At 31.9% G+C, this 9,457-nt stretch overlaps 1 protein-coding gene across 1 annotated transcript in view; it reads left to right on the forward strand.

The window, feature by feature from the left end:
• The window catches only part of LOC119836357 (homeobox protein Hox-B4), a 25,325-nt gene extending 20,496 nt beyond the window's left edge, over window positions 1–4,829 (forward strand). Inside the window, exons 4-5 of the mRNA XM_038361661.1 lie at window positions 2,634–2,791; window positions 4,497–4,829. Of these exons, the coding sequence (XP_038217589.1) occupies window positions 2,634–2,791; window positions 4,497–4,829 (491 nt within the window). The remainder of the gene's footprint in view (window positions 1–2,633; window positions 2,792–4,496) is intronic.
• Window positions 4,830–9,457: the final 4,628 nt, after the last annotated feature.

Here is a 9,457-nt window from a genome sequence, read left to right on the forward strand (position 1 = left end):
AGTAATAAATGTTATTTGCAGTTAACAATTTTCTTTTTTCTTTATTACAATATTTATGGCAAGACTAGGTATTGAATATATCTTTCGTACTTTGCCATCCTTACTAATGTTTCTTTGTCTTTCTGTGACGTAGTAACGGAAAAGTGATTTTTATTTCTGGAGATAGATACCTAAGAGGCTAGATAGTGACATAACAGACAGGCTTCTCTCATCGCAGGGAAACATCTTGTTTCCTTTTCCATGGAAAATTAATCATGAAGAATTACACAGAAATTATTAAATTCCTATAGATAAATAATTATTTTCTTTGACCACACAGGCGAAACCGCGGGCGCAAATATAGTAATGTTTTGTTTCTTTATAATAATAGGCATACATAATATATTAAATTAGTAGGTACCTACATATTATTGCTTTTTTAAATTAAATCAGTGATCATAATTCTACTCGAATGACCCGCCAGCCAGTTTTAAATTCAAGCAGTATGTCGTGTCGAATATCATTTATTTAACAATAGACAATAGAGTTATAACGCTCTGCCGAGCGCAAGTCTGCAATCAGCCTTATTCAATTTGTCTCTGCTCTCTACATAAGACATTGTCTATAGTCTACAGTCAGATTACATAATCTGTGGAACATATTCTTCTCGAAGAAGTAGAAGAAGGTACAGTTTTTGATCAAAACTCGAATGATTAACAGTTTTATAATAATTATCAGTTTTATAAAAAAAAACTCAACACCATAAAAAATAATCATTTTTTAATTTTTTAATTGGTTATATCTTAAATCGACATAAAAAATACATTAATTCAAAACTCGAAATCAATACATATGCAAATAAGACATAAACAAACTCGAATTGTTTGCCAAAAATCACACATCCGATCAATTAAAGCGCTCAAGCGCTTAATTTGAGTAAATTGCTTCCTCAACAAACCGGGTAATATAAAGCACGCTTGTGCCCAAAGTTATCAATAACATATCAATAGATAGGCCCAAATTAAATAAAGGAATCAAACGTAAACGAAAAGTCACGTTCAGTACACATAGATATTGATTTTAAAATTCACCTCTTAAGCACGAATATGTGTTGGTTTTCGAACGCGCGCCATCTTAATGTATTTTTAATTTTACAAATGTTTAATTTGTACTCGATGGTACCGTTCTTACGTGTATTGTTATTGGGTTTTAAACGATTTTAAAAGCGCATTGAAATAGCGTAGTCGCTTCGAGTTTGAAGTTTACAGAAGAGAGATGTCGGAATAAAAAAAAAACTGACTGTTCAGATTGTAATGAAATATTGTCTAGACATTCATAAGTATGAAACGTTTTTTTTATACATAATGGGCTAAAATTGAGAAGACTTTAGTCAATTTGTAGTTAAACAGAATCGGTGGACTGGTGGTTGGTGGTTATTCATGGAATTCGTGAAAACTGTAAAAAATACTTATACATAAAAAAGTACTTCCAAGTTTGATTTAATGAGATATAAAAAGAACTAATCAATTAATAAACCATATCCATAATCATAACTACATATATAATACACTGTCGCTTTCCCTAAAAAAAAAACTAAAACGTCACAATGACATTCCGCCTAAATGACAGATGCGTCGAGGATTTAGGCGGGAATTTATCGGCTTGTGCAAACACGGCCAAATGTCGCGTTCAAGCAATCCTGTTAGGCTAATTGATAATTATCATTTTTATGGGCTTAGCGTTAGCGTTTGTGATAAATGCGCGTCGTAATTTAATTTTGGGTAATTGTATGCGTAAATATTGATTGTGGCAACACTATTTCGGTTCCGTCTATTAATGTTATACATAAATAAATATGAAAACAATTACCTACTTCTATGAAAGTGCCCATTTATTGAAGAGATGCATAAATGTTCTTCTGCATTGATCATAATATTATAATATAGGCCGTGGTATTATAGTTAAGCTAAGTAGCTACGTAATGTACTTTAAGGTTTTATGTTTGTAGTATTATAAAGATAATAAATAAAACCTTATAATTTACTGAAATAAAGGTAAACTTGCTTGCTCTTGTACAGAGTATACGTACGAAACTTATTGAATCCTGAAGATATAATCAGAATAATGAAAGACTGACGAATTTATAACATCACCACCGATCGTTGATTGCGAAGTGTATAAAGTGTGTTCAATAGCAATTATTTTTTGGAAATCATAATTGTCATTTAATTTTTAGTACGGTACCCTAAACAACCGAAACAAACCTATCACAAATCGCAATTGTCGTCATCAGATTGTGTGTAGTCACGAATTGGGCAATGTAACAATATAATTGTGTTGATAAAATGTTATCAAACGTAATTAGATGACAAATCAATGCTGATAGCGGAATTAATTAGAGGTGGTAATTTTCTGTTAACGATACGCGGCCTCTTTTAAATGAGATTTTTAGTTTTTTTTTTTTTTGATATAACTAAAAATTAATATATGAAAGACTTTAGGATAATCGTGTGCGAAGCAATGAAACGATATCAAGCAATAAGTACAATTTAAGTGCTCCCCACACACTGTTCTTAAACTTAAACGGCTTATTAATAAAAACGCGAGCGAAGCGAATACGAAGCGAATAATTAACTAATACACATATCATACAGGTGCACCCCACGCCCTGCTGGGCAAGACGCGGCGGCCGCGCACCGCCTTCACGTCACAACAGCTGTTGGAGCTCGAAAAGCAGTTTCGAATGAATAAATACTTGTCCAGACCGAAGCGGTTTGAGGTGGCCACTAGCTTGATGCTTACTGAAACACAGGTATGATTTTAACACTTAATTAGCTTCACCTGAATCTTTGTCTATAACTGACTCCTTCAGACTCGATTTTTTGCCATTTTAAATGGACAGATTTAATTCAAACATTTAAAAACTTATCAAGGATCAGTGACAGTACAATAATTTCATGAGTATATCGGGTAAGGATTAAATACATACTGTCAATGTCATGTGAGTCAATTTAGTTAATTCTAACATTAAAGCGTATTTTGCAGTTTTTAAAACTATATTTAATCTTCTATAGATTATAGTAATAATAAAAACTCTAACTTTGTTAGTTTGTAGGGTAATCAGGAAGAACTGATACGACCATTAAAAGTTCTTTCACTAACCGTAAGCAACACAGCAAAGACATACTTTATTTTTTTAAACTGGATTAAACCGGGCGAAACCGGTTAAAAAATTGTATGTGATTATACCAAACGTTATATTTCGTGAAGATCACGTGACTTAATTACATATTTAGCTTTTTACTTATGCTTTTATTTGACTTTAATTTCTATTGATAATAGTCACAAAAAGCGATACTTACTAACTTGAAGCTGAAGAGTCTGTACGTTTGTTTGAACACGGTAAACTCAGAAACTACTAAACCGATTTAAAAAATTATACAAGCTATATATGTACCACGGTTAAAACCGGGGCGGGCTTATACAATAACAATAATATAACAACAATAACAATATCTCATTATTCCAGCAATCATATTGGATATATTCTTATCCGTATAAAATACTAGCTTGACCCGCGGTTTCACCTGCGTAAGTCCGTATCCCGTAGGAATATCGGGATGAAAAGTTGCCTATATGTTATTCCAGTTGTTCAGCTATCTAAGTACCAAATTTAATTGCAATGGGTTAAGTAGTCTTTGCGTGAAAGAGCAACAAACACACACACATCCTTACAAACATTCGCATTTATAATATTAGTTGGATAACTAATTGATATTCATACCTTCAAAATTTTAGTATAAGAAGTGAAACATGGAATATAGGGTCAGATGTCTCTAACCCTTACACATCCCCATAGACCACAGATAATAATAGTTGTCCCGCCAAAAACGACGTCGTTTTGACGTTTGCGAAATGGCGGCAACCAGTCATGTTGAACTGTGCGCGGATTTGGTACAAATGCTTACAAGATTACAGGGGAGGAATGTTGCCATAAAGGTTATTGTTCGGGGCGTTTTATGTGGGTTTAAAGATTAATCTCGGCTACGGTAGACGTGATATATGATCGTAGATTGAAACAAAAAGTTTGCTCGTAAAGTATGATTAGTAAGTAGATAATAAATTGATTGTAAACAAAGGGAAGAAAATGGTATTAGCGTGTGAAATTGCTAAGTCAATCAAAGTTTGATAAAACCTCTAATTTTACATAGTTTCTACTATAGTTATTTAAAATTCTACTTTGATTAGAGGTAAACATCTAACAAATTAGAATCATGACCTGAACTTTACAATTAAGATGGATGACGATAATTTTTAATATCAACACACTGTAAACATACATTAGAGACAATCAAATAAACCTATTTATAAGTATAAAAGTATATATAAACAACAGCAGATAGCATGAATATACGTTAATTTATTAATAAAATCATTCCAATTTCTTCGTTTTGCACATATTCATAACTAAAATAATGAAGTACTTGTTAAATAAAATAATTTCATTTTGCCCACAGGTAAAAATATGGTTTCAAAACCGCAGAATGAAGTGGAAGCGGTCGAAAAAGGCGCAACAAGACAGCAAAAGCAAAGACCACCCGAGCGAGGAAAAAAATAAAAACAAGGAGGTCCTACAGGACCATGACAAACAACCCCCACAAATGGCGGGAGATTTGACACCTGTCAAACCGCCTCCCTTGCTGGACAGGGACAGAATGATCGCGCTAGAGCGGGAGAGAGCGATGGCGGCGGCGAACTTTAATTCGAATTTGGAAAACAATAGACGCGGGCTCGTTATGAACCAAGATGGCCGACCGGGTATAAATATGTTCAAGCCGTATGTAGTATGAAATTAAATGTATTTTTATTTTGTTATTAAGATCGATATGATTTTGTACATAACAAGAGTAAAGGTCGTGATTAGTGCAATTTTTATATTATTTATTTGAAATATTAAGTTATAAATCAGTTGCATTTTATTTTAACGGCTCACTGTGTAAAAAGTAATACATCGACGTCCTTTTAAAATTATAATAAGTATAAGGTACAAATATGTGTTTAAATAACATTAATTGTAGATAATAATAATGAATTATAATATTAATTGTTCAATACACCTAAAAATTTACACGAAAATGTATTATTTAAGTAAATTAAGTAGGTATCTTTATTTTATCATATGTGCAAAGGATGTATATCTGAAGACAAATAAATAAGTAATCAAACATACGAATATTAAAGTACAACTTATGATTTAATATAAAAAAATTCTGATTGTCTCAGAACGCATTTCTAATTCCAAATCTATGAGTGGTAATAGACAATAGATATAGGTCCTTAACTAATCCCTTTTCATAACGGTTTTATACCTACATCCCAATATTGTCTATTTCGTAAAAAATATGTGTTTTATATTAAGAGATACTCCTTAATGAAATATCTTCACAAACAAATATTATTTATAAGTATATTATATGAACTGATACAGGCCAAATATAGTTAAGTTTAATTATAAAGATGTATCTATAATAGCGTAAGATTATGAAGTGTTGCTATCATTTGTTTTTTAACCAACTTCTAAAAAAAGGGAGGAGGTTCTATCTATGTTCGTATTTTTTAAGTTAGAATTATAGCTCCAAGTGCTTAAATCTAGTCCTATCTAGTTATAGCGATTTCTGTTTATTTTGATGTATTTACATTTGTATTATATTACATTGCGTAAATATCAAAGTGTAACTAATTATTATTCGTAATTATACAATCCTAGATGAAAGTTTGTTTGTCTGACGTCATTTGGTCTTGTTTGTTATGTAAGAAATAGGTATAGATATCCAACATTCGAATAGGCAATCAAACATATTATTTTGATTTTTATGAAACGTTTTTCAGCCTGTTGTAAACACAATTGCGATGTTTGCTTACACCTCAATACATCAACAAAACATAATTATACATGTCTAGTACTTCATTGAATCGATTCCAACATATAATTGTGTAATAATATCATTCAAACACATGCAAAGTCATACCATGATTTGATATAATATTCGGCGTTCCACAAGGATGTGTTCTGCGTGCTTATCTCTACCTTATACATATTAATGGGTACAAACTGATATGAATCTGATGCTTGGTGTTGTTGTACAGAAATCATATTTGCTCTAGATATATGTACAGGTAAGCAAAATGAAACCAGTGCTAAGTATTTCAAGTTAAGGTTTAATGTGAAATTACTTACTTAGTAGTTTTTTGTTGAGTAATTTATTCGGATTAAGTAAACAAACAGTCAAACAACGCAATAGATAATCACGTAATACTGATTTATCCATTGATAATGAAGAATCTATTCAACTCAAATGATTGATATCAATGATACAGTTATCAGAATTTTTCTCCTATATCCGACCGATACATTAAAACGTTTATTTTTTTAGCATATAAACTAAAAAAATAAAACTTAAGATATAACGGTCAACGCCTGCAAGAGGCTAAAACATTCCTGCAAATACTGAATGTGTTTTTTCATTGTGAACTTTTTCACCCTCATCATCTTTATTTGTCTATTAAATTGTATTTTTATAAGACATCTTTGATCAGTATTATTTTGTAGAGAACATAATTGTAAATTTAGGCGGACATGTACAAGATCTTAAATATAATATAAATAATTGTGTTTATTTAGTTATAATAAAATATTGAACTATACATCTTGTTTATTCTTATCCCGTCCTGCTTCTTTTGTACATAAAACGAAACAAACAATCAAATTACCAGTAATGGCAATCAAAATAACTTAGACCACCTACTAACAGTATAAAGAGGAAGCTTTTACGTTTGTAAGAACGTTTGTAATGTAAGCTGTCAAAAACAGTTTTTTTTTATGACAGTTGACAATGGACCTTGTTGGTCGCCTGATGGTAAGCGCTACCACCGCCCGTGAATATTTGGAGAGGCATAAGTTCAAATTGCAGACCTTACACCTCTACAAATGGATTGCCGATTTTAAATTGGGAAGAGATTAAAAAAGGATTAACGAGAGAAGTAAAGGAATGGACTGGGAAGGGTAAGGAAAAGCATATGGGCCTCTGGCTCCTCCACTCACGGAACGAAACACAATAGCATGCTATTATTTCACGCCGATTCTGTGGAGATTTGTTATTGCCTTAACACTAGCTTTAAATGCACGTACAATAGATATTATTATCATATCCATATAAATTAACTATGATATTTATAAACGTGATATATCATATGATATAATATGTGCTGGGTAAATAAGTTAAACTCATAATAATCCGTGCAGTTGAATATTAAAACATGAAAATAAATAGTAAATAGGTATCTATCCTCTTGTGAAAATTCATCATAATTACATTATCTTCGCACAGAGATATTTACCCATTAATTATAATCCTACTATCCTACTTCCTACCTTATATTATAAATGCAAAAGTTTGTAAGGAAAGGAAAAAAGTACGCACACAGATGCGTTTGTTGCTCTTTTACGCAAATATAACTGAACCGATTGCAATGAAATTTGACATAGACAGCTGGACAAATGGAATGACAAATATAACTTTTTATCCCGATATTCCTACGGGATACGGACTTACGCGGGTGAAACCGCGGGGCGCAGCTAGTATTGTATATATCTGATTATAGCAGTTATTATTAAATGATTCCCTCCAAAAAATGTATCAGATTGTAAAATGGGACCAAATGACTTCAATTTCCTATCAAACACAAAAAGAATCACGACAATCCGACCCGCCAGAAACGAAACAAAACAAAAAAAAAACAATCGAATAGAGAGCACCTTCGTTTTTTTTTTAAATTCCGATAAATTATCATTTCTTTACTTTTATTAAAACAGCCTCCAAAAACTACGACGTAGTAGTATGATCGATACGGCGCGTAAATTCTTTTTTTTTTATTCAAGTGTCACGCACCACGATAAATTTAAAACCCCATAAACTAAATGCGACAATTTTATTTCTAAATATATACAGCCTTATATGTAAAGCACTGCAACTGGAGCTGTAAAAAAAACATTGTTTTTTTTTTAATTATTACTTAAACATATAATTGTGTAATACATTAAATATAAACAAATAAGTACAAATAGTAGACGATATTAGTTGGAGCACTGTTGGTAACAGATCGCTTACACTGAATTAAGGAGAGGGGCTTGCCGGCAAATTGCAGAGTGTATATGAGTTTAGATTTTGTGGGATTTTTTTTTTTATAATATTATAAAGCAGAAGAGTTTGTTGGTTTGGTTGAACACGGTTTCAGGAACTACTGGTTCGCTTATAAACTATTTTTGTCCAGGATAGTCCATATCCGTGTATCAAGAAAGACTATAAAGGGCTACATAACATCAGGTTTTAACCAATAGGGGCAGCTAAGAAAAATGTTTATGCAGGAATAAATATTTGTTTTAATAGGAGACGAAATTGCGTGTTACATATAGTCGCATTATAGTTTTAGATTTTTTACCATCACAGACTATCGTGCGCATGCTTTTTCCATAACCTTTTGACAACTTAAACGTATTAAGACACTAATACTAACGTGATAATTTCCACGTAAAAAATATATTTTTTACTCCATTGCGTCCTCTCTCATAAAAAATATATTAATAACAAGCGGTACGCCCCGGTTTCACCCGTGGTGCGTATATCCATTCGATAGGAACCTTCCGTGTCTTAACAAAAGTCAGCAGTCAGTCAGTCAGCTAGTTTTTTTTTCTTTTTTTTATGGCAATAAGTAGTCAGCTAGTTATATAAATAATTATCTGTGGCCACCCTACAACCGAGCGGTATAAATTACGTAGGAAAAACTGTGCCTTTTAGTATTCGCGGCGCGTTCGGCGAAACGAGACAGAAATATTTACCGTCTTCGTCTACATCTTGTTATGGCGCTTATTTATAGGCAAGTCCTTGTGATGAAATAAATTAATAAAACCTTCTTAAAGGTTTGTTTAATTCGTTTTATTGTATAATAGGGATGCTTTGCCACTATAATAGGGATGCTTTATTTTTAACCAACTCCAAAAATATGTGGAGATTGTCCTAAGATTTCAATCAAATTGAATAATACATATAACAACTACTTCTAAGTATGTCAAGTTTTTGTTTAAAACGGGATAAAATAGATGGTTAAAATGTTATAATATCGTAAATTATTTAAAAATCCAGGAATTTACAGGAATATGTACTAATTTTCTTTTTGTTTTGCATTTTTAATCATCTGTAAACATAGTCGGTCGCAATCTGTATTTTAGGGCTAAATAATATCATACTGACGTAGCATCGTACTATATAATCTGTACCCATATGAACTGATGTTAGTTAGGTACTCACAACTCATTACAATTGAAGTTAAGATTCTTCGAATGATTTGAGCCTGCAAAAAGCGCTTGGCAGTGAAATGACGAAAAATTATAAGAAACAATAAAACTCTCTCACTTCTAAAT

Source organism: Zerene cesonia, chromosome 24 (genome assembly GCF_012273895.1).
Source record: "Zerene cesonia ecotype Mississippi chromosome 24, Zerene_cesonia_1.1, whole genome shotgun sequence".
Classification (NCBI taxonomy): domain Eukaryota; kingdom Metazoa; phylum Arthropoda; class Insecta; order Lepidoptera; family Pieridae; genus Zerene; species Zerene cesonia.